Below are 20,204 nucleotides of genomic sequence, written 5' to 3' on the forward strand. Positions count from 1 at the left end.
GCCCTCTCTTGCTTCGCGATGACACTCACGCTCCCCTGAAGTTCGTATTGACCCTGCGCGCGCGATGGCGTATATCACTACTGCTACCGATGCAATAGTTTTTTCTCGACTTTGACAAAGACCGGGACCCTGTCGTCCTGGTTTTTCTACCATTGTTGGATAACGAGGGTCAAGTCACCTGCCCTCATTCTTGCCACCACAGCCAAAATCGGGTAGATGAGCTCAGGTCAGACCTCATCGTCGCCGCGACGGGTTGGTTTCCGTAAAACATACAACCTGATTACTATGCCGTGGGGGGAGCAACAACTTGGGTACACGTTCTTACGAGAACATCTTGCAGTTTATGTGACACCCAACGCGTTGATTCGGAGGTTAGTGTGCATCAACGCGAACGTAAATGACGTAGCGGGAAATGTATTGGTAGTGAAACACGTCTGGGAGAGAAAGGACGACTCGATGGACTGGTCTGCGAGGAAGTTAACATGCCATGGGTCAGCGGAATCATAAAGCAGTAAGGACCACAACCATCCCGCTACATCACAAGTGACAAACCAGAGGCAAAGGAACGACTCGGATGGAAGGCCAAGAACCATGTGACTCTGTCGTGGAGGGTCATACAAATGTATGTGATGATCTCATTAAAAACAAATGAGTGGGGAACTATCGATAGACGAAATAAAGTGGGGGTGTAAGTATAGACTCATCTCTCTGCGTGTTTTGATATCAATGAAACAAGGGGGTTCTCTACGACTGGCCAAAAAATCTGGTGCCAGCCAACGGGAGTCGGGTAGTTGCTGCGTGCGCGGCGTTACCGGCAGTATGATCGCGGCAACTAGATGTCGAATCCGAGCCCTCGCATGCATTCGACATGCTTCTTGAGTACCTCAGCACATTTTCCTTCTTCGTTTCCATTCTGTAGAAAACAAGCATCGCGAGAGGATTTCGTTTCTGGGCAGGCACAACATCTGTTCACACGGAAGTAGCCCGAGTCAGTCGGGATGGTAAAAAAAAGCTTATACTTACGGTTTAAGACCTTGAGGGTTGAGAGGGTTCATCTTAGGGTCTGTGGGATCATATTTTTCTTTCAGGGCGGGTGCGGGTGTCGGTGTCGGTGTCGATGACCACCAAGACGAAATCTGAATAAGACGAATACAAAGAAGTTAAACAGCAAAGAAGGGAAGAAAATAGACTCACACTTTGGAACATGAGTACTAGTGCTGCTGAGGTAGCGTGGACTAGTGGCCAAGTCTGGCTATATACGTACTATGTCAAAGGCTGTCACAGTGTCAAGTGAGTATCGGTGACTCCCGGACTCTTCACAGGTACAGGGCAGCCCGCCCCTCAGGCCTCAAGGGTCGACCGTTTTTCAAATTCCGCTCTCCGTTGTTACTTCCGAATATTTTCTAAAGAAAGGAGGTGACCCCCAGGAAGGCACCTATGTTTGGGAAGTTAACCCCTTGATTTAAGCCACCCCACCCGTTTCGCCAAGTCCGGACCTTGTCAGGATCCTATCATCTGAATCATTTATGCGAGCTGAGCTGGCAGTAATAAAACACTCCAATGGCAGCCTTGTTTGACAACCACTACTTGGAACCATCTAAGGATGCCACTATTAGTGGTGCAGAACCATGGGTTGTATCATCTCTCCTGCGTTCTCCTCGTCCTATCAATTCTTTCAGTCAACGTTATTGGGCAAGCATGTATGAACTACGGTGAAACCTCTCCATCCAATACCTCAAGCTGTCTTTGTCCTCCGGGCTTTGGGGGTGTTACTTGTGCACAACCAGGATGCGGTGGTACCATATTCGATGGTTCTCATCGCTCTTTAGCTCAACCCTCGTCTGGCTTTGCGAACTTGACGGCGTCCGATTGCACCTGCGAAAGCGGATGGGGAGGAGTGGGCTGTAATGTTTGCACTACCTCTTCAGCATGCCAGGTTGCGTATGCCGCGGTCAATGGCAATGCAAATGCAACCTCGGGGCTTGGTGATCAGGTTGGTTTGAACGATACGATGGTTTGCAATACTGCCCCTGCTGTATGGGCAGCTGGCGAACTTAGCTGTCAAGTTAATGTAAGTGCAACATCGTTGAATTAGAGCGTCTGTTGTCCTCGAGTTGACTATTTTAAATCTAGAATCCAACATTAGAGGCACTGTATCCTCTCGGATCTACTCTGAACATTCTCCGTACTTTGAACGGCTCTCTATCACCATTGCACAACACCAGTGGAACGTTATTGTCGCCCTCCACTAGCTCCTCTATCTATGCTCAACTAATGTATGCTGGCGTCGAGCAGTTCTTTTGCACTGCTTCGCCCTGCACCCAGACATTATCAAACTCCACCACCACTGGCAGTTCGGGCAATACTGCCTCAAGCACCTGGACATGTCAAAATCTTTCATGTAGCTGTATCAAAAATGCCACATTCTGCGGCGGTGTACCGGTTTCAAACCTCACAACTACCATTAGCGGACTCACCGGAACATTGGTAGTTGCGTGCGATAGCACCAATACCTGCCATTTTCAGCAGGATACCATCAATTCAGTATTCGGAAGTCAGGGTTTATCCATGGAAGGCTGCGTCTTTGGTGAATGTGTCACTCAGGCCGTCATCGACACAACAAACACTACTTCTTCCGCTGCAGCTGCGTCGGGTGGAACCCAACTAAGCGGAGGAGTTATTGCAGGACTCGTTATTGTTGGTGCAATAATTGGGTTTGGGCTAGCATTCATTGCGTGGGGTTGGTATGTCCAACGAGCGGCGAAAAAGTTACCTTTCAATGGGGGCCAAAGCGGCGGAATAAGTGTTCGGTGGTCCGACATTTCATATATCGTGCAATCGCCTAAAAGTTCACCGTATTCCCTGATTGCCAAATCTTCCACCCCGGGGGGAAAGATCATCCTCGATAGCGTTAGCGGCAGTATCGAATCAGGTCAGCTCATGGCAATCCTTGGTCCAAGCGGAGCAGGAAAGACTACTCTTGTTGAACTCATCGCTGGGAAGACAAAGTCAGGCCAATGCACAGGGTCCATCACGTTCCCTCCCTATGCTCATGGACGTCGGCCAAGGGTAGCTTTTGTCCCGCAGAGTGACATCCTTCCTTCAATGCTCACTGTCCGCGAAGCCCTTACATTCGCCGCATCCCTTCGCCTCCCCGAATCTCTTCCTGCGTCCTCGAAGGCAGCGCTGGTCTCTACCGTCATTTCCAAACTAGGTTTGGATGGCATCGCTGAAACTAGAATTGGTGCGACTGATGGGACTGGTAGAGGTATCAGTGGCGGAGAAGCTCGTCGCGTTAGCATCGGGCTCGAACTCGTTAGCTGCCCGGATGTGCTCGTCTGTGACGAGCCCACCAGCGGACTAGACTCGGTCAGCGCTTTCAGGATCGTCAAAGTGCTGAAAGAACTCGCACGTGAAGGTGGAATTACTGTAAGTCATCAAGGCTCACATGGTCATCGAAAGGGCGTGGCGGTTATCTGCAGCGTGCATCAGCCAAGTTCGCGTCTTTACCACACCTTTGACTCCGTTTACCTCCTTTCCAATGGGCGCGCGCTGTACTCGGGGCCGGGCGGATTAGCACCAACACAATATTTCAAGCACATGCGAGAAGGAGGAGGAGCCGGGGCTGATATCCTGCCTTATGAGGAAGGTTACAACGTTGCGGACTATCTACTCGACATTGCGAGCGAGTCTCCTGATATCTCCAGCATGCCGCTAGACAGTAATGCGGTTGGAGAAATGACGCAAAGTGTCAACAGCGAGGAGAAAGCTGACAGAGGGAAAGACGTTGAAGCTCTCCTCTCTAAGCAAAATTTGGCACAGGGCATGTATGTGGCAACTTTCCTTACGCAGTTGCAAGTACTTTGTGGGCGCGAATGGAAGGTTTTGAAAAGGTGCACACACTTTTAATCGTTCATCTCGACGACCTCTAACCTAGTCGACTTTGGCAGAGACAAGACCTTATTTTTCGCGCACGTGTGTGTCGCTTGCGTTCTCGGCATATTTTGTGGTATGTAAAAATGATTATGCTTTCGACTATGCTAAATGTATGGCAGGTGGTCTCTACTATCAGGCTAATTTAACTATCGCCGGATTCCAGGCCAGAATCGGATGCATTTTCTTCATGGTAAGAAGTTATGGTTGGATTGTGGAGACTCGATATGATACTGCCTTCAGGGGTCTCTCATTGCATTCTCCTCTCTTAGCGCACTCTATAATATCGTTGAGATACGACCTCTCTTCCTTCGTGAGAGGTCAAACTGGTACTACAGGTTTGTCAATTTCTTCTCAATAGAGATTCCTTCCTCAGATGCCCTTTAGCCCAACAGCTTGGCTTCTTTCACGTCTGATATTCGACGTGATACCCCTTCGCATTATACCCACCATCACGGTCTGCACCATGTAAGCTACTTCACTTCTATTATCCATACTTGTGGTCTGACCTAGGTTTTCAGTACATACTGGATGGCTGGGCTTGCAAATGATGCAGTTCATTTCTTCAAGTTTATATTCGTCATCGTCCTGTACACACTAGTCATGACGCTCTTTGTATGTCTTTTGCGCTATCGCGGCCTACCTCATCTGATTACTGGCTGGCTACGCAGAACTTCCTTCTGGGAACGCTATTCCGCAATGGCGGGATTGCGATCCTGCTTTCCGCTCTTTCTGCACTGTACCAGATGACCTTTGCCGGTTTCTTTGTTCACCTCGCTTCGATACCTCCCGTCTTGCGTTGGCTGCAATGGCTTTGCCCGCTCAAGGTGCGTATACTTGACATCCCACGTTTCATGGATGTTCATCCAATCCGCCAGTATACCCTTGAAGCTATTTCGATAAACGAAGTAGGCTCAGGACTGATGATCAAAGATACCTTGCAAGGCGTACCCGTCAATATATCGGCGACCCTCATTATGCAGCTGGTGGGCATTATGTCTGTATCTCTCCCTTCGTATCACCGACTAATCACTGCATACAAGTTGTTTGGCTTTGGCTTAAACAACTATTATAGAGATATTCTTGTGCTCTTTGCCTTTATAGCTGTGTTTGGTGTTGCAGTTATCGCTGTAGTTTGGTTGAGGGTGAGGGAGAGGCGGTGATGGTCGCCTTTGTGAACAAGTTGCTTGCGTAGTATGTGCTATATGTTAAGACTGTTGACTTGGTTTGCTGTTTAGTTCATCGTTAATACAATATGGTCTCCTTAACATTATTTGGCTTCATGAGAGCTTGGCCTGTTGATATTCTAAGGCAAACGATAACTGGACCAAAGTTACAACTGGAGGATGTCCAATACATGGCAGGTAAGGATTCGTTTAAGGGCTAGTCCAAACTTCAGCAAGAATATCATATATTTTGAGCGAGCTACTCCTTTAACCAAACAATTTTTCCATATGGCGTCCAGGATTGCCCTGCCTTCATTCCAGAACTAACGAGAAACGCAACCTCATAAATACCCTCGCCTCTCTCTTCCAACGTCCAGCGTTCGCCCTCTGTCTCTGGCACGCTGATGATGAGTCGGGGTTTTCCTCCAGCGACATCTGTGCTAGGTGTGTCAAGTACCCAAGTTACTCTTTGCGATGTATGAGACACAGGTGATGTACCGATGACCGACGTTATATCCGCTGTCACATCCGACAGATCGTCATCCCCCACCAAAATTCGGACGTATGCGACCCCGAGTACTCCTGACGGATGTTCTGCATTCGAAGGGGGATTGAGTGGGACCTTGAAAGACCCTGATCTGAGTAGCCTCGGATAAGTATCAAACGAGACACATACCCTCCATTCTCTTGGTGTGACATCCCCGCAGAAGAATGGAGCAACTCCGACTCCTCTTCCATCGGAATCCTGGGATGGTGCAGAGATCTGCCACTTTAATACCTGGCCGTCGCTGCACTCTCTTCCTGAATCAAATTCTGGATCATATCGAATCCCACTCTTATCATTCTCGGCTCGGGCGTTTATAAGCTTTGATATTGACTCGGAGGTGCTGGAAGACCCGAGGAACGTATAGCCAATCCAACCAGGTTCCTTCCATACCCAGGGAATGGCATCCCGTTCCTGGCGCTCAGGTGATCCTGGTGGGTAATGCGATGCTGGGTGCGTGAAAGAAACGAGCTCAAGGTATGCGCCGTCTTGCAGTACCTGCGCCCAAAATGTTAGTAAATAGAATTACGATACATACTTCAAGTTAGGTGGTCATACCACGAGCGCATTTTGTGTCAGTCCCCCAGCGTGTGTACCACCTGGGAGGACACTATACATCGAATTTGCCTTGAGATATTTTCAAAACTTGAAAGGTGACACACTGGAAGCCAAGGTCACGGAATTGTTGTGATACCTCATCCACTGAGCCAGGAGGTGTGAGATGCATAATGTGATCAAGAGTCTTGGTTGAGGGTGTTGACTCGGACATGGTTGTGTTCACAAGATCAGGCACTAGAACAAGTATATATAGAACAATACAGACTTTAGTGCCGTGGGCAGAACTAATTCAAGGTAGTTCTGCTGGCAGAACTCGCAGAACCATGTTCTGCCAGCGTGACAGATGGCAGAATTTCATAGCGCTAGAGTACTAACTACATGCGTAACGGCGCCTACGCGCCGAGTCCCCGACGGGCCAGGTGAAATTGACGCGGCCTTGCCGTCAAGCCCCAACCATGGCATTGTCAGAAGCCTCGTTTAGGCTGGGTCAAGCACCACTCACACCACGACAAGTTCTCTAAAACATCTTCGCAGTCTCTGTACTAATATCAACATTCACACTAGTGCTCTATGCCGCGTCAGCCATAGCACATACCGCGTCAGTGCCGCGTCACATCCGCGTCACATCCTAGACTGGTGACCAGCCCGTCTATGAGGCAAACCGTCGATAGACGGACTGGTAAAACTGGGTTTGAATTTGGATCAAGCGCGGATTCTCAGGATAACGTGATGTATAAACCTTTTTTGGAATAGCAAAACCACGTGCACTTTTGCTAAGGCCTTTGCAAGTATCGCTAAGTTTGATCGACGTGCGTGCTGTAACGTTCGACACAATAACGTTTTAACGTTCATATCAGACTCGTTCCATCACTTCATTCTGCTTTCTGTATTCAACCTGCTACTTGAAGGATGCCAGTCTCTTCGACAGTTCTCAATGAGAACTTTAATCGATCTGTTGACTCTGGTTTCGTAGACATTACGACAGGTCTCCCTGCGGCTGCCGCAGCAACTCCGTCGCGTCTCTCACCTCACGAACGCGTGAAATCTGTTGTCAAGATCCTCAGAGAAGGCCGCATGTCGATCCTGGACTTTATCCTTCGAATTCTTGACCCATCACAACCTGACTTCATGTACAACCGTGATTGGATATACAACCCTTCTAAAGTGGAGAAAGAGAACTCTGGTGACGGACAGCGTGTATCGGGAAAGCTAGAGCAAATGTTTGACCTTTTGTTTGTGGATTCACGGGGTCGAGCCCGTATGCTAGAGTGGTTTCATCCTCACGCGGTCACTTAAGTCTTACATATCCCTCACTGTCAGCAACGAGATGGACGCAGTAAAGGAGGCTCTCCGTGGGACACTCGATTCTGTGACGCCGCAGTTCCTCTCAACGAGTCGTGCAAGGCGCAGAAGGTGACCATTGAACATTGATAGCTGCTCCGGTGAAACAATGAGATGAGTGAATTTTCCTGCGTGAATAGACTAGCAAGATATTTTATGTTAGTTTTGGTGCACTGACAACGACGCTGATGTGGCACGCCTGAACTTTGAATTTACCTCCCAGAGAGACAGATCTGTCGGAGTGTCTTCGTTGATTGCGATCGTAGGTATGCCATATTTTGTCGATTCAAGAACCTGTGATAATAGCATAATTCTGCATGTGCAAAAACAAAGTCATTACACTCCAGCCAAGTTACCTGGGTGGCCTGGAGGCGTTTGAGTGGCGAAATAGTCATACTAATGGTGCCAGGGCAGAGTAGGATAGGAATTATGATACATAATGTTTTTCCACTGCCAGTGCCTGCAGTTATGATGGTGTCTTGACCGTTCAATGTCGCAAGAACAGCCTCGAGCTGGAATTGTCGTGGAACAATAGCTGTTGCCGTCAACACGTACACAATCAAGCATGCGCGTAATGCATGCGTTCGGTCAGAGTCACAGAGTGTCTGAAGATAGTCGGTGGGAAGGCGTTCTTTGATAAGATCATGCGCGAAACGATCCAGAGCATCGAGTGATGCGATGTGGATTCCCTGTATCAGTGATTGCTGGTCCATTGATTTTGCAGCACATATGAGGACGCGTCGCGTCGCGTCAATTAGTGAAAACTATATCGTTTATTTTGTATTCTACAATACTTGTTGAAAAACCCTAGTTCTTTTATTGGCTAGAGGTCACGTTATCCTGAGAATCCGCGCTTGATCCAAATTCAAACCCAGTTTTACCAGTCCGTCTATCGACGGTTTGCCTCATAGACGGGCTGGTCACCAGTCTAGTCACATCCGCGTCAAACAAGTTGTGCCGCGTCAAACGCCGCGTCACTGCCGCGTCACATACGCGTCACGCCGCGTCAAACCTTCACCGGTCCTCAAGGCCTCACCCCCAGTGAAAACCTACGGGTGGTGTTGTAGCAGACACAGCTCAGCGGACGTGCGAAGTCAACTATATATATTGGTATGTACCTGTAGCAGACACAGCTACATGTGTTGTTTATAGGATTTTGCGCTAGTCGAAGCACAGTGAACTCGTTGCAAACGCGTAGAGTATATAAAATCTAGGTACTGTATGTAATGACCGATGTTTTAAGGTTTAAGCCACTTTCGGCTCGTTCCGAGTCGAGCTCGTCACCAAACACTAAGTCCAACATTGTTAGTTAAGTAGGTACTATATACGAAGATGGCACTGGTACTAACCTCAGCGGACGTGCGAAGTCAACTAAGGGAAGCTACGAAGCGCGTGAAGGAACGAAAATATGTAGGTACTTAGATGAGCGAGCGGCACCAAGTGACCATGGCGAGGGTTTAATATACAACAGGTGTATCTCGCTAACTTACAACTGGAGGATGTCCAATACACGGCTGGTGGGGATTCGTTTAACAGCTAGTCCAAAATTCAGCAAGAAGATCATATATTTTGCGTGAGCTACCCCTTTAACCAAACAATTTTTCCATATGGCGTCCAGGATTGCCCTGGCTTCATTCCAGAATTAACGAGAAACGCAACCTCATAAATACCCTCGCCTCTCCCTTCCAACGTCCAGCGTTCGCCCTCTGTCTCTGGCACGCTGATGATGAGTCGGGGTTTTCCTCCAGCGACATCTGTGCTAGGTGTGTCAAGTACCCAAGTTACTCTTCGGGATGTGTGAGACACAGGTGATCTACCGATGACCGACGTTATATCCGCTGTCACGTCCGACAGATCGTCATCATCCACCAAAATTCGGACGTATGCGACCCCGAGTACTCCTGACGGATGTTCTGCATTCGAAGGGGGATTGAGTGGGACCTTGAAAGACCCTGATCTGAGATAGCCTCGGATAAGTATCAAACGAGACACATACCCTCCATTCCCTTGGTGTGACATCTCCACAGAAGAATGGAGCAACTCCTCTGCCAGAATTCTGGGATGGTGCAGAGATCCGCCACTTTAATACCTTGCCGTCGCTGCGCTCCCTTCCTCCATCAACTTCTGGATCATATCGAATCCCACTCTTATCCTTCTTGGCTCGGGCGTTTATAAGCTTTGATATTGAGGTGCTGGAAGACCCGAGGAACGCATAGTCAATCCAACCAGGTTCTTTCCATGCCCATGGATCGGCATCCCGTTTCTGACGCTCAGGTGATCCTGGTGGGTAATGCGACGCTGGGTGCGTGAAAGAAATGAGCTCAAGGTATGCGCCGTCTTGCAGCACCTGTGCCCAAGATGTTAGTACATAGAATTCCGCTACATACTTCAAGTTAGGCGATCATACCACGAGCGCATTTTGTGTCAGTCCCCCGGCGTGTGTACCACCTGGGAGGACACTACACATCGAATTTGCCCTGAGATATTTTCAAAACTTGAAAGGTGACGCACTGGAAGCCAAGTTCACGGAATTGTCGTGATACCTCATCCACTGAGCCAGGAGGTGTGAGATGCACAATGTGATCAAGAGTCTTGGTTGAGGGTGTCGACATGGTTGTGTTCACAAGATCAGGCACTAGAACAAGTATGTATAGAACAATAGGTAACAAGAATTATGTACAGGTGTTCATGATACTGATATTACATATTGATATTAAATAATGCGGCAACAGTCCAAGAAGAAGTCCTTGTTAAGTCCCAATCGTAAACGTTAGTTTCGGCAATATCCTAGTCCAAAGCAGTGTCCAAAGAAGCTACTTAATGTTCGAGTGTGGTTTTAATTGGTGGTATCAGACAGGCGTTATCGAAGCTCATGCAAGGTCCGCGAAGCCAACTCTAGAGTTTCCGACATCAAAGGCGGTGTACACGTTTCTCATGAAGACGTCACCAAGGATCCATACATCTGAAAACATGTCAGCAAGGTGAGCTGTAAACAATTCAAGACCGACCTCCAAGACCATCACCACCTGCGATACCACCAAGGCAGGTATTTCCTGAAGAACCGTACGTGCCAAAATTGAAGGTCTCTGCGGAAATCGCAAATGACTTCCCGCCAAGGGTGATGGTCACATTTGGCATGGCATCACATGGTACTTGAACAGGCGTTCAGACAAACACAACGATGAAGCTGTTAAAATGCTTACGCGAGTATACACCTCCACCTACTTCCGTTGCATTGATAACTGCGTAGAGCTGACTGACGTAGGTCGTATCGCCCAAAATCAACGTGGTCCCAGTGTCAATAATCGCAGAGAAATTATTGACGATATCTTTCCCATTGATCTCGATGGCATCACCAGTGACCTGCCAGTAACCCTGACAAATACACAAATAATCATGATGTCTGAGCAGCGTAGTTTAAGCTGATGGCTAGCGCTCACCTGTTGAGTTACCGGAGTGTACGTGAACGGATCACGATATAGCGCAGAGTTCACGCCACCAACGTAAAGCTCAGAACCAGAGGATGCAAGTTTGAAAGCAAACACTGGTTCGGGGACAGCTCCTTGTGAAACCAACGTCTGGAAAACGGAGTTTGCGCCATATGCCGAAATGGACTCGAAAGCCATTCCCATCAGCCCATCCGCACCAAAGTTCTCCGACGAGAACCCATATGAATAAAACGAGGCAACGCCAAGCGTTTGTGCATTGGCCTGCAACATACTTCAAAAATGAAAATGGAAGACAACAAAAACACTACGCACATTGTAGCCAGCAAGTGACACGGTGTCCGTGTATAGATCGCCTGTAGCCATAGAACCATCGCCGTACTCCACCATGAAAGTCTTACCAAGGGGCTCAGCGGACGAACTACCGTTGGGATTGTAAATGTCATGCCCGCTGCATGAGTCCCCGCAGCTTGGTCCAGGTAGAAAGAAGTCCGTTGAACCAGTGTCACAATCAACTGGGGGTGCTCGCATCAGTGCGTCATGCATAGTACGATCAAGTCGGAAATGCAAACTGATAAATGGATACGGCGGAGTGCCGACTTCGATTTGTCCATACCAACGCTCGTTTGAGTCGTCAGCCAGCGGGTCAGAACCGGACGCTGCTATACGCTTTGTTAGCGATGAGGACTCGGAGAAGAGAACTGCGCCAGTGTTTCTCTCGAATGCAGCAGCGCCCCGCTGTAACTTGCTGAATATCTGCTCAGTAGGGAACAACACTGAACAAGAACAATCACCTACACCAGTGTGCTGCTAACATGAGCCATAATTGAAGTAGGGTCAACAGGGCCATGTCCATCAGCGGTCCTGAGAGTAGATCTCTTTGTTAATGGTATTGAAAGATGTTGTGGCTGCGGCAGAGTAATCGCCAACACCTGTAAGGCAGCGATTAAGGACGCTGATAAAGCACGCATTGCAGTAGAAGAAAAAGGATATATCCAATGGAGGCCCTCACCTCACAGATGGCCCATTATAATGAGTGTGCAACGTGCATACTGCAAATACACCACTGGCAAAAAGACCCCGTAACCACGAGGACGGCTAGTATCACTGAGCCACGCAACCACCGACCTGTAACTACCGAACTTGGCCTGCCTCTTCGTGTAAATGAAAAATGAACCAGCCTTGTGACCAAACCTAATAGCCGAAAGGTCTTGCGTACAATTCTGGTCGCAGCGTTGAACGTTGAACCAAAACTACTAAGCGAAGTCTTCTTTCCCGTGTTTGCTAATTGGCGGACATTGTCCGGCCAGTGTTCGGTTGCTCTGTGACTAGTATGAGAGCGCATTCTCTAGTAGTGTCACTTCTCGCCGATTCCCGGATACCTTTGCCTCACCACTCTCAAAGAACGGCGCAAAGATCCATACTGTTCCTAGGAAAGAACCCCGCCGAAGGAGCTGCATGCATCAGGAAAACTTTGACAATCAATAGACAATGGACGCCAAACATCCGCGGAGCAAACCCCAGCGTACGTGAATGACCCGTGTTTGTTGTACGCACTCACAATACCTAAGTCAAAAACCGGTGCTGGCGCTCTGATATTCATTCTGGAGACCCGCAAGACTGTGGAGGAAATTGCCCATATGCACATACTTGCGAGTCGTGATCCCCGACGTGAAGAACTGGTTTTACTATGAAAGCTCCTGCCACCCTTCGGTGGTGACCATTGATTTTCAGTATGCCCAGTAAGTCCTAGTAGGCATTCGCTGCGTACCTGATGTTTCAGACACCCGCGAGATGGTAGGCTGTCGTCCCAGGCGGTACACATGTTGGGAGGACACACAGAAAATGTGCTCGTGGTGTGATCGCCGCGGCCGCCTAACCAGGCAAATTTAAATCCACGTGGTATCAAAAATCACGCGGTTGCATGCGCACCACACGTTCGCAAAAGCTAGGCTGAGCGCTGAATTCTGGTGCTATGACGCATTGAGCCTCTGAGATCGGTTCAAAAGCTGAGGTGATGCACTGGAAATTAATTGATGCGATACAATGGTACTTGATTCATTATCGCAGGAGGCGTGGGGTGCACGATATATATGACCGTCAACTAATGGCGTTCAAGGTCAGGCAGAATGACTGAATCAATGGTGACGAGAGTCTTCTATTCATGGGTCGTGGTACTGGCTTACTGATTTAACGTAATATACAACAATCCAAGAAGAGAAGTCCTCTCCAAGTCTGAATTGTAAATGTCATCAGTTTCGTAAACACCGCAGTCCAAAGCAACGTCCACAGAAGCTACAATATCCTGCTCAAGTGCGATTTCTGTCAGTCAAGCAACTGTTACCGCAGCCAACTTTGGTCTGTCCGACATCGAAGTAATCCATTGAAATTGATTTGAAAATAAGTCAGCGAGAGCAGCTCTAGACCAGCTAAGACCATCCGCCAAGGGTATCACTGGTGTAGATAGTACCAATAGAAAGTGTTGCTTGATGGATCAATAGGGCCAAGATTGAGCTTCCCCTAAGAGTAAACTCTCATGAAGCTAACATTACGCGGTACTTAAAACAACATTCAGAGAAATGTAACAATGAAAGATCTTGAGCTTACACACATATACGCCATGTTCTACTTCTGTCGCATCCGTGGCTGCGTAGAGCTATTCAAGTTGGAATGGAGTACCTAAAGCCAATGAGTCCCGGATGACAACGGCGGAGAATTTCTTGACGACCGTTTTGCCATTGACCCCATGCCATTGCCATTTATCGGGCAGTACGCTGATAGATGAATGGGTGATGTCTGTGCAGCACTCACAACTGATGACAGTCCCCCTTTTGGTTACGAGCGTACGTGAACGAGCCTTTGTATAACACAGATTTCACACCATCGACGCGAAGCTCAGAACAAGAGAATGGAAGTTTGAAAGTAAACACTGATTCCAGAACAACTCCTTGTCAACGATCTTCAGGATGGATTTTTTTCGTTGATGGAATCGAAAAAACTCAGAGGCGGTAGGGCAACCCATGCTTGTAAGTCAGCGAGCGGAGACAGCATTTGCTGTAAGTGAAAAAGGCAACTCCCAGAGCCACCAAGTCCCCGCCGGCTATCCTATAGCGAGATTTTTGACCTTTGGTGCAAGATCTGGCTAGCTGTGCAGTGGCAGTATTTTTGATCGATCACAGAACTGTGCTGTAACGATGCAGTGTTCTCTTCTAGGTGCGTAGTTTCTTTTTTCTCACCGCCGGGCGCGCATACGGCGTAGATGTGTCATCGTCGGCCAGCGGGTCGTGCATGCCTTGATGGCCGATTATGAACGCAGGCCTCTCGCAGGCCTGACCTCCCATTGTGTGTGATTAATTTCTGAAAACCGGAGTACGGGTGCAAAGAAAATCCACGACTCGCAACCCATATAATGCTATGTTGCGCGGGAGGTTGGGCACAGTCTGTGAAAGGTCAGAAAGTCGACAAGGGGGCCCAACTGCGACGGGTGATTGTAACGATGCACACGAGTCACCAGCCAGCCTTCAGCCTGTGCCCTGTGATGGAACTATGGTAAACTCCACGATCAGAGCAGGACGGACGCAATTACAACCACTCAAATACAACTGATCGCCAGGAGGCCAAGACTAACCAAGTGGCGACCCAAACCCACTTGCACCGGGAGATATATGCTGAATTTCTACGACAACAGTGTTAGTTCAAGTCGAATAGCAAAATATGGCTGTCGGTAAAATCGCCGCCCCCATAGATATAGAATCCAGAAGAACACTTAAGGTAGAACGTAGACTTATTTGTATATGCCCCGATCGCCCCACATGCTAACACAGCTGCTGTGAGGGAAATGAATTCTTCGAGACCACCGGAGGTGAGTCATATAGATCATCTGTAAATAAGAAAAATCATTAGCGCGCCTTCGTCAGAACAAATATAAGTAAACCTACTTTTGAGTTGAAAGCGACCCAAATACAACATCCAGATGCGCTAGCGCACTAGGCTGAGCAAGACCTAACACGACGCATCAACTCCCTTCACCAGGCCGCTCCTCAAAATGCGACTACCATATGCTTCCTGCAGGCGTCAGCGTGTAAAGATGTTGACCACATACCCGCTGCCACAAATTCAACGTTCACGTTCTCTGCAATGTGGAGGCCTTCCTGTGACATCCTGGAGTAGAAAGAAACAGTGACTTTGTTCTTGTCAACTTCAGGCACTTGGATCTCATCTTGGTGGACAACCCAAAAAGTGTCTCAGAGATTCGTCCTCGGCTGATTGTGTAGTAAATGGTGCATTAATGATTGGTGAGCATTACCTGGACCATGCACTCACGGCTCAGATTGTCTCTCAGCTCCAGCTATGTAAACAATGCTGCGTGGTCGTTTGTCGTTAGATGCAATTCGAAAAAGCAAGCCGAGGATAATCAGTACATGAATCCAGAAAACATTGAGAGGATTTATCGCTGATTATTCACAACTGCCCGATACAGCGCGCTGTGACCTTCGATATTGGGTGTTAGAGGAACTAGGAATTGACTGTGGAGAGACAAGATCACGGAAGCGAGATAGAATGATACATTTCTGCTTGGTTCATAGAAAGAAAAATATAGATGGCGATCTGGGCAGAACATTTTAGTGATATGTTGCGGATACGTCGTACGACGGCAATTCGTGCAGTAGTACAGGACTTGCTATCAAAGCGTTCACTGAGTAGTAGCCATTGAAATGAGTGATTACGCGAAAAGTAGCCCGGCTTTTCCCGGAAATTCTGGTATTCGTGAACCAGCCGTCTTGTCTGAGAAGGGAATGTGCACCTCTGCCTCTGTGGATTCGCCCCATTGATTGTCTGATCTATTGTACCATGGCGGAAAGATGTATTCTAAATACAGCAACAAAATTGGGTACGATTTCTTTGTTAATTCTTAACGCCACTCGAAAAAACACCTTCTAATCATAGAATACCAGGGCCCTCAGCTCGATGGATTCACGAAGCGGCGCTCCCTCTGGAGTGTTCGGGTCCTCGAAGCCAGTATGAGGCGTGAGCCTCGCGACACTGCCATCTTGTATCGAGTCAAAGCTGAAACCCTTTTAGCACGACAAAAATCTTCCCCGATTGACTTCATTCACTCACCATTTGATAAGAGCAAACTCTTCTGGAGTCATCGCCTTCATGTATTTCCACTGGTGGTTTGGGTTGTATTTGACTCCAAATGTCTCACCCTCGCGGTCAGGGTATACAAGAGCGACAGGCACCAAGTCTTTCTCGTAATCAACACTCCGGAAGTCACATAGTGCAAGCGGCCAATCTACAGCCGCATGTGATATAGGACGCCAAAGGTTAATGATTTGGAAGCGTCTTCGAAGGAGGGAAGGAGCTTCTGTTGGCGAGAGATGCCTGTGAACACGAGCAATGGACGATGAAGTCGTTTGGTCCACATGAACCAGCGGAACTGGTTGACGTTTCTGTGGGCCATCATCTACCTCACCTGGGCGACGGCGACGAATAGCTGTGACACGAATTGGAAATGAACACGTCGTTTCAAATTGGTAGTGGTCAACGTACTATGATCGAAGATGAGAATGCTTGTTGCTCCCGTAACCCTCTTGATAAGGTCGATGCTCTCAGGGTAGTATTCGCGCTCAACCTCATCATCATTTAAGAAGCTGGTATGTTTCGCCGCTTCTCGCCCATACTGAAACCCAGCAACGTCGAGCTTATAAAGCTCCTCCTTCCCGCGCACATCCTCAATTCGTATAACATGCGTGTCCTCGACCCAGTTGCGGACTGGCTTTCCGGTGGCGCTATCTGAGTTGATGGTATTATAAGGCCGAGAGCCGTCAGACGGAGCCAACATGTAGTTGAAAGTGCCGATAGTGTCAGACGCCATGATTGGTCCGTTTGTGCTGGATGAAATACGGAATGAAAGTGTCCTTGGTATCACGAGTAAGTTGTATCTTCCTTATTTATGTTTCCAATTTAAAAGGCCGGGGAAGCCGTTTGGCTGACATATCATGTTATCAAATACCTGGTCCGCTGATTGTTAATGCGGATGAAAATATCTCATAAGAATGACGCCACGGAACTGCGGGATGCGCAATGATCCAAAGTCGCAGAGCCTCTTAAGAAGACGGGAAATTTCGACGAACCTCACGTGATAATCGTGACGAATGAGTGACATCGAGCTTTAAATCTATTAACAATTCAGTAACTCTAGTTCTCAAAAATCTGTTCCACCATTCGCTAGATAAATGAAAAACGAAACTTTTCGCGGTTTCAGAATAGAAGTACCTGCAGAAATGAGAGAGTTAATAGTTAATTACAGCTCTGCACCAAACAGCTTAGATTTGCAAGTCAAAACTACAACTCCGACAAACACGGCAACTCGGCTCACAGAAGGCATGGCACCACACAAACGCCTCCACAGCATATGGATTTCAAACTTAGAGTCAAAGAGAGCTAGGGTCCAAGTTGAACAAAGTTTGGAGAAGGAACACGCTCAAGTTGTAAGTCAAATAATAAGAACCAGACATGAAGGCTTGATGTTTTCAGCAGGCACATGGGCCTGTTGCTTTTGAAGATGTCGAGCGTGGTGTTTCAGTGTGGGGAGCTCAAAGAGTTCAGTGCGAGGAAGTTGAAGAGGAGGATGACCTCATCGCGATCCGAGGAGTGCGCTGGCGCGAAAGAGATCAGCCTGCTGGCACATTCCTTCTGGAAGAGATTGGTGATGCCCCCGGTGTGATGAGTAATAATGCCATTTGCACCGTTGATGAGGAAGACTTACCGAGATTCGATGGGAATGATATGGATGCCAGGAGCGAGTCTGATGATGAGAGTGAGGTGGGTGCTGACGATGGCATCAATCAGAATGAGGCAGACACTGACGACGGCATCAATCAGAATGAAGCAGGCGCTGATGACGGCAACCATCAGAATGCACCATGTGCATGCGATTACTCCTTTGAGCTCAGGCAACCGCCCACTATCCCAGAAGCTCGCTTTGCGCTCGAGGACTTATGGACCCTCTTGAAACCTCCGCGCCATAACAGACGAGCCTTGGAACTTTCAACTGTCTTGAGGGAGCGCCTAACAAACTTGAAAAATTTCTTGTGGCTCTATACAGATGTTCCCAGTAACCCAGATGACACTAAGCATCCCAGCAACCCCGTTGGTGGTCACTGGACCAATGCAGCTGATTGAGCAGCGCAAAACATCAGTAAGGGGGCATACCATTCATGATGCCTGCGGAGCTGGGCAAAGGCCTACATCAATAATAGAAATGCACTACCTCACCGAAAAGTGCCACAGCAATACTCCCGCATCGATGATGAAGACCTCGCAGCCGAACTACAGCTGCATCTCCAGAGTGTGGGGAAGTCAGTCTGCGCACAGGATATTGTTGATTACCTTGGTGTACCTGAGAATGGTGTCCGTCTTGGCATCAAGAAGTCGATATCATTGAGAACAGCGGACCGATGGATGTCGCACCTGGGTTATCGCTGGCAAAGGGAGCCACAGGGACAATACACAGATGGCCATGAGCGTGAGGATGTTGTTTGCTACCGCAACAACATATTTTTGCCGGCGTGGACTCGTTATCAGTGCTACATGCAAAAATGGAAAACTGATGACATTACCTTGGAGGATTTGTCGGAAGTCGAGTCTTCTGGGCGCCGCACCATCATGTGGTTCCATGACGAGTCAACGTTCTATGCAAACAACTGGAGAAAAGTTCGTTGGGTCCATGACTCAGAAAGCGCCTTACCTCAACCAAAAGGGGAGGGTGCTTCTTGATGGTCGCTGACTTCGTGTCAGCCGATTATGGCTGGCTTCGATCCCGAGATGAAAAGGAGAGCGCTCGGGTCCTGTTCAAAGCTGGAAGGGCACGAGATGGTTATTTCACAAACCAGGAGATTGTGGCGCAGGCTGTGAAAGTGATGGATATCTTGCAAAAAGATTATCCAGGCGAAGACCATGTGCTTGTCTTTGACAATGCAACGATGCACCTCAAATGTGCCGATGACGCTTTAGCTGCTTGAAAAATGCCAAAGAATCCGTCGCAGTCATTTGGACCATCTGCAAGTGTCAAGGATGCCAATGGAAAGGCCGTACTTGGTCCAGATGGCAAACAAGTAAAGGAAAAAATTTGAATGATAGACGCAACACTACCGAATGGGGATCTGCAACCTCTCTATTTTGCAGAGGGACATGTAAAGGCTGGGTGGTTCAAAGGCATGGCTCAGATACTTGTTGAGCGCGGGTATGAAAATGCCCCTCACCTTCGAATGGAATGCAAAGACTTCAAATGCCCTCCTGACCGGACTGACTGTTGTTGCCGGCGGCTAATGTATACTCAGCCGGATTTCGCTAAAGTTGAATCAAATTTGGAGTCTGTGTGTCGTGCACGAGGGGTCAATGTAATTTTCCTGCCAAAATTTCACTGTGAGCTCAATTTTATTGAGCAGTGCTGGGGATATGTGAAGCAGCTGTACCGTATGAAAGAACGATCATCATCAGAAGCCGACCTTGAACGAAATGTCCTCGACTCGCTAAATGCAGTCCCACAGTCATCCATGCAGCGGTGAGTTTGTTGATCTTTTGGATCTCAACAATGTGATTAATTTTAAATTTTAGCTTTTTTGTCAGGTCTGGTAGATTCGTCGATGCTTACAAGAAGGGACTTGACGGAAAACAGGCTGCATGGGCGATCAAAAAATATCGTGGTCATCACATTCTTCCTGAGTCCATAATGCAGGAGTTGGAGCAATCCCGCTGAAATGTATCATAGTACAATCTTAATCACTACAAGTCTAGTTGCGTATCATCCTTAAGTTAAGTTAAGTAATAGATCTCCAAGTCTGTGCCGTTCGGCAGGACATTTGGCTTGACTTATCCTCACAGCATAACACATCTGTCACATCACGTGAGGTTTGTCGAAATTTCCCGTCTTCTACCTTACCTGAATTACTAAGTCTTGCAATCTCCACCGGGGTTGATTTGGTAGCCCAAAACACTGTTGACCACGTTGAAGTTGCTCCAGGATACATATGGCATGTATAGCACAAATTATTATCGATGATGTCGACCAAGTACATATTTGATTGACAAGAATGAGCATCAACTTCTCAACTTTGTCGCTGCGCAGGGTCACTGCAGGTTCAAGTGAGAGATCGGGCTTAGAGACCTGGGGTTTGAGCCCGCGAGCATTCTGTGAGAAGAGAATTGTCG

At 48.1% G+C, this 20,204-nt stretch overlaps 9 protein-coding genes across 9 annotated transcripts; 4 read left to right on the plus strand and 5 right to left on the minus strand.

The window, feature by feature from the left end:
* Positions 1–346: 346 nt before the first annotated feature.
* Positions 347–1,341, minus strand: F5147DRAFT_695905 (COX17-domain-containing protein). Its single transcript, XM_041437407.1, has 3 exons — positions 1,195–1,341; positions 1,024–1,136; positions 347–965 (listed from the first exon to the last, which is right to left on the minus strand). Exons 1-3 carry the CDS (start codon positions 1,204–1,206, stop codon positions 833–835), a joined length of 258 nt encoding a protein of 85 aa, XP_041292560.1. The 5' UTR covers positions 1,207–1,341; the 3' UTR covers positions 347–832.
* A 223-nt stretch (positions 1,342–1,564) lies between these two features.
* On the plus strand, positions 1,565–5,206 carry F5147DRAFT_636201 (uncharacterized protein). Its single transcript, XM_041432906.1, has 10 exons — positions 1,565–2,071; positions 2,134–3,893; positions 3,951–4,009; positions 4,056–4,126; positions 4,177–4,271; positions 4,321–4,401; positions 4,455–4,548; positions 4,605–4,760; positions 4,812–4,919; positions 4,977–5,206. The coding sequence occupies exons 1-10, from the start codon at positions 1,604–1,606 to the stop codon at positions 5,094–5,096; spliced, it is 3,012 nt and encodes a 1,003-aa protein (XP_041292561.1). The 5' UTR covers positions 1,565–1,603; the 3' UTR covers positions 5,097–5,206.
* Positions 5,207–5,226: 20 nt separating this feature from the next.
* Positions 5,227–6,461, minus strand: F5147DRAFT_695910 (glyoxalase-like domain-containing protein). Its single transcript, XM_041437408.1, has 4 exons — positions 6,306–6,461; positions 6,202–6,253; positions 5,776–6,141; positions 5,227–5,721 (listed from the first exon to the last, which is right to left on the minus strand). Exons 1-4 carry the CDS (start codon positions 6,410–6,412, stop codon positions 5,359–5,361), a joined length of 888 nt encoding a protein of 295 aa, XP_041292562.1. The 5' UTR covers positions 6,413–6,461; the 3' UTR covers positions 5,227–5,358.
* Positions 6,462–7,110: 649 nt separating this feature from the next.
* F5147DRAFT_773946 (uncharacterized protein) lies at positions 7,111–7,497 on the plus strand (the record flags this gene model as incomplete). The annotated part of the gene is made up of 1 exon (XM_041441547.1): positions 7,111–7,497. One exon carries the CDS (start codon positions 7,111–7,113, stop codon positions 7,495–7,497), a length of 387 nt encoding a protein of 128 aa, XP_041292563.1.
* Positions 7,498–9,020: 1,523 nt separating this feature from the next.
* F5147DRAFT_178515 (glyoxalase-like domain-containing protein) lies at positions 9,021–10,218 on the minus strand. The gene is made up of 4 exons (XM_041428415.1): positions 10,054–10,218; positions 9,950–10,001; positions 9,539–9,889; positions 9,021–9,483 (listed from the first exon to the last, which is right to left on the minus strand). The coding sequence occupies exons 1-4, from the start codon at positions 10,152–10,154 to the stop codon at positions 9,121–9,123; spliced, it is 867 nt and encodes a 288-aa protein (XP_041292564.1). The 5' UTR covers positions 10,155–10,218; the 3' UTR covers positions 9,021–9,120.
* On the minus strand, positions 10,186–11,959 carry F5147DRAFT_800352 (aspartic peptidase domain-containing protein; the record flags this gene model as incomplete). The annotated part of the gene is made up of 6 exons (XM_041443261.1): positions 10,186–10,504; positions 10,551–10,694; positions 10,746–10,917; positions 10,983–11,252; positions 11,304–11,736; positions 11,787–11,959. 6 exons carry the CDS (start codon positions 11,957–11,959, stop codon positions 10,413–10,415), a joined length of 1,284 nt encoding a protein of 427 aa, XP_041292565.1. The 3' UTR covers positions 10,186–10,412.
* Positions 11,960–15,925: 3,966 nt separating this feature from the next.
* F5147DRAFT_745850 (uncharacterized protein) lies at positions 15,926–16,866 on the minus strand (the record flags this gene model as incomplete). Its single annotated transcript, XM_041439791.1, has 3 exons — positions 15,926–16,055; positions 16,110–16,485; positions 16,542–16,866. 3 exons carry the CDS (start codon positions 16,864–16,866, stop codon positions 15,926–15,928), a joined length of 831 nt encoding a protein of 276 aa, XP_041292566.1.
* A 409-nt stretch (positions 16,867–17,275) lies between these two features.
* Positions 17,276–18,006, plus strand: F5147DRAFT_653066 (uncharacterized protein; the record flags this gene model as incomplete). The annotated part of the gene is made up of 3 exons (XM_041433745.1): positions 17,276–17,482; positions 17,532–17,919; positions 17,948–18,006. 3 exons carry the CDS (start codon positions 17,276–17,278, stop codon positions 18,004–18,006), a joined length of 654 nt encoding a protein of 217 aa, XP_041292567.1.
* Positions 18,007–19,261: 1,255 nt separating this feature from the next.
* On the plus strand, positions 19,262–19,752 carry F5147DRAFT_577234 (uncharacterized protein; the record flags this gene model as incomplete). Its single annotated transcript, XM_041431384.1, has 2 exons — positions 19,262–19,557; positions 19,611–19,752. The coding sequence occupies 2 exons, from the start codon at positions 19,262–19,264 to the stop codon at positions 19,750–19,752; spliced, it is 438 nt and encodes a 145-aa protein (XP_041292568.1).
* Between the last annotated feature and the right edge of the window lie 452 nt (positions 19,753–20,204).

Source organism: Suillus discolor (genome assembly GCF_016758755.1).
Source record: "Suillus discolor strain FC423 chromosome Unknown F5147scaffold_29, whole genome shotgun sequence".
NCBI lineage: Eukaryota > Fungi > Basidiomycota > Agaricomycetes > Boletales > Suillaceae > Suillus > Suillus discolor.

Coding starts and splice junctions, on each gene's coding strand:
- F5147DRAFT_695905 (XM_041437407.1), bottom strand. Junction 966..1,023: donor AACCCTCAAGGTCTTAAACC/GTAAGTATAAGC, acceptor CCGTGTGAACAG/ATGTTGTGCCTGCCCAGAAA.
- F5147DRAFT_636201 (XM_041432906.1), top strand. CDS start 1,604: ATGCCACTATTAGTGGTGCAGAACCATGGGTTGTATCATCTCTCCTGC. Junction 4,402..4,454: donor ACCATCACGGTCTGCACCAT/GTAAGCTACTTC, acceptor CTAGGTTTTCAG/TACATACTGGATGGCTGGGC. Junction 4,761..4,811: donor AATGGCTTTGCCCGCTCAAG/GTGCGTATACTT, acceptor CCAATCCGCCAG/TATACCCTTGAAGCTATTTC.
- F5147DRAFT_695910 (XM_041437408.1), bottom strand. CDS start 6,412: ATGTCCGAGTCAACACCCTCAACCAAGACTCTTGATCACATTATGCAT. Junction 6,254..6,305: donor TTCCGTGACCTTGGCTTCCA/GTGTGTCACCTT, acceptor TTCGATGTATAG/TGTCCTCCCAGGTGGTACAC. Junction 5,722..5,775: donor TCACACCAAGAGAATGGAGG/GTATGTGTCTCG, acceptor GGGTCTTTCAAG/GTCCCACTCAATCCCCCTTC.
- F5147DRAFT_178515 (XM_041428415.1), bottom strand. CDS start 10,154: ATGTCGACACCCTCAACCAAGACTCTTGATCACATTGTGCATCTCACA. Junction 9,890..9,949: donor TGACACAAAATGCGCTCGTG/GTATGATCGCCT, acceptor TCTTGGGCACAG/GTGCTGCAAGACGGCGCATA. Junction 9,484..9,538: donor TCACACCAAGGGAATGGAGG/GTATGTGTCTCG, acceptor GGGTCTTTCAAG/GTCCCACTCAATCCCCCTTC.